The 2500-nt window shown below is 41.2% G+C and overlaps 3 protein-coding genes across 8 annotated transcripts in view; all 3 read left to right on the top strand.

The window, feature by feature from the left end:
* The window catches only part of LOC138006160 (gamma-aminobutyric acid type B receptor subunit 1-like), a 91825-nt gene that overhangs the window by 7275 nt on the left and 82050 nt on the right, over nt 1-2500 (top strand). The gene's annotated exons all lie outside the window — the stretch shown is intronic.
* On the top strand, nt 858-1976 carry LOC137972850 (uncharacterized). Its single transcript, XM_068819550.1, has one exon. The coding sequence runs from the start codon at nt 858-860 to the stop codon at nt 1974-1976; it is 1119 nt and encodes a 372-aa protein (XP_068675651.1).
* The window catches only part of LOC137972842 (uncharacterized), a 1101-nt gene continuing 913 nt past the window's right edge, over nt 2313-2500 (top strand). Inside the window, exon 1 of the mRNA XM_068819542.1 lies at nt 2313-2500. This exon is cut by the window's right edge and continues 913 nt beyond it. Within this exon, the coding sequence (XP_068675643.1) occupies nt 2313-2500 (188 nt within the window).

Below are 2500 nucleotides of genomic sequence, written 5' to 3'. Positions count from 1 at the left end.
CGAAAAATGAAATTGTTGTCGAAGACCATTACTCGTCTCTTAAAATCCAGATATTTATTTTTCAGCGCTGTCTTGCTCATCCAATTGACGATCCATTCTTGAGCTCCATGAGGGTATATTTTGTTTAAAGATCCACTAAAACGCCATTCACGTCAATGACTTATTAGTGAAATTTCCAATTGTTATACCGGAAGACTGTGCAGAGTTGAGAACAGGTAAATACAAATCTGACAAATAGCGAGACAACTGAGATAACAGATCCACTATATGGATTCCTTCTCTGTCTTTGTTGAACCCATACTGAGTTACCAGAGAACTGTTCATTTGGTTTGCGTGTTGTACAAAACACCACACTTGGCAAAATTTAAGGAAGACAGCTCACTTTGATTACGGCTCGACGGGTGACAGATTGTTGTCGAAGTCCATTACTCGTCGTTTCTAACATTCGACGGCCTGTCTTGCTCAGTATCCTATCCGCTTGCCATTATTGAGCTTCATAAGGGTACATTTTGTTCAAAGATCCACTAAAACGCCATTCGCGTTACATGACTTTCGACGGCATTGCCGGTTAAGTTAATCGTTCTACTGTGTCCACCAGAGAAATCTACGCATTTCCCACTACCCTCTCGATCCTAAGAAAATACGCATAGAAGGCTCTATGCACAAAGACACCACTTAGCAGGGGAGAGACAGGCAGGACTTTTACCGACACGGAAAAAAATAAAAAAAAAAAAAAGAAAACGAAAAATAAAAAAACGACGAAATTAAAGACAGATTCCGACTGGGTTGGCAACCCAGTAAAAAAGAAAACGGAAATCTACCCATTTTCCAACTGGGTTTGGCAACCCAGTAATTATATGGATGCCTTATTGAAACTTCCATCTGTCAATTCAGTGCATGAAACAAAGAGATTACGTGAATTGTTTGACAAGATTGAAATCAACATTCGAGGTTTGAATGCGTTAGGAGTTGAATCACGGTCCTTTGGGAATTTATTGGGCCCAGTCGTGATGGAAAAAATCCCCTCAGAGTTACGATTGGTTGTAAGCCGTAAGTTTGGCAGTGAGGAATCATGGAATCTTGATGCCTTGTTGAGTGCACTGAAAACTGAGTTGGAAGCCAGGGAAAGATGTACTGCAATGAAAACAAGTGGTGCAAATGCCAATACACCCAGGTTTGAACAGTACAGAGCAAGAAGCAAACAACCCCATTCTGCCTCTGCCCTTTATACAGGCAGTGAGGAATTTACTCAACAATGTGTTTTTTGCAAGAAGAATCACAAATCCATTAACTGCATGACCATCACTGAACCGAAAGCTGGGAGAACAATACTGAGACGAAATGGCAAGTGTTTTGTGTGCCTGAAGGGTGGCCATATCTCCACAAATTGTCCGTCAAAGGCAAAATGCTTTAACTGTGAAGATAGACACCATGTAACCATTTGTGAAAGAATAAGGAACATTCCAACATCCAGGAATGTAGTTAATGACGAGGCAACACCACACGGATCTGGATCATCTCAAGATAGGAGCAGAGAAGCTGGAACTTCAGCAATGCACGTTAGCAACAATGCCAACTCTGTGTTGTTACAGGTAGCCCAAGCCTTTGTTTGCAGACCTGATAACCAACAACTTGGATTGAATGCCCATGTGATATTTGATTCCTGTAGCCAGAGATCATACATAACCAGTAAGGCATGTGAACAATTGAACCTACCAACCATTGGTAAGGAGACACTTTTGATGAAAACATTTGGAGATAAGTCAGCCTCTGTGAAGGAATGTGATGTTGTGCAATTGTGTGTCAGAACATTGGATGAAATGAATGTGTATATCACCTTATATGTTGTACCAGTAATTTGCAGCCCAGTGTCCAATCAACGGTCTCGAACCACGTTGGAATGCTACCCCTACTTGCAGGGTCTACAACTTGCATGTGATACAAGTGATTCTGTCAGTGTTGATGTGCTGATATGAGCAGATTATTACTGGTCGTTCTTTACTGGGAACATCATTAAAGGGGATCCCTATGGACCAGTAGCCCTTGAAACCAATTTAGGTTGGGTTTTATCAGGACCAACTGTGTGCTCAACATTGACAAGGTCATGCACTGTGAATCTGAGTTCCACGCATGTGTTAAAGATAGAGTCCACAGAGATAAGTGATATGAAGGATTATCTGTAGAAATTTTGGGACTTAGAAACTTTGGGCATTAAGGAACATGAAACTTCAGTCTATGACAAGTTTTCAAATGACATCACATTTACTGGAAAAAGATACCAGGTCAAGTTACCATTCAAGGATAATCACCCCATGTTACCAAACAATTATACAGTGGCATTGCGTAGACTGACAACAACAATCAAGAAGCTCAAGAACCAACCAGAAATTCTGAAGCAGTATGATGGTGGGATTAGAGAGCAACTGCACAATGGTGTGGTTGAAATGGTACCACAAGATCAAATACCACCGCCTGGAGATGTCCACTATCTTCCACACAG

Source organism: Montipora foliosa, chromosome 1, assembly GCF_036669935.1.
Source record: "Montipora foliosa isolate CH-2021 chromosome 1, ASM3666993v2, whole genome shotgun sequence".
NCBI lineage: Eukaryota > Metazoa > Cnidaria > Anthozoa > Scleractinia > Acroporidae > Montipora > Montipora foliosa.
Note: the sequence above shows the minus strand (reverse complement) of the source record. Positions and strands in the feature narration are given on the sequence as shown.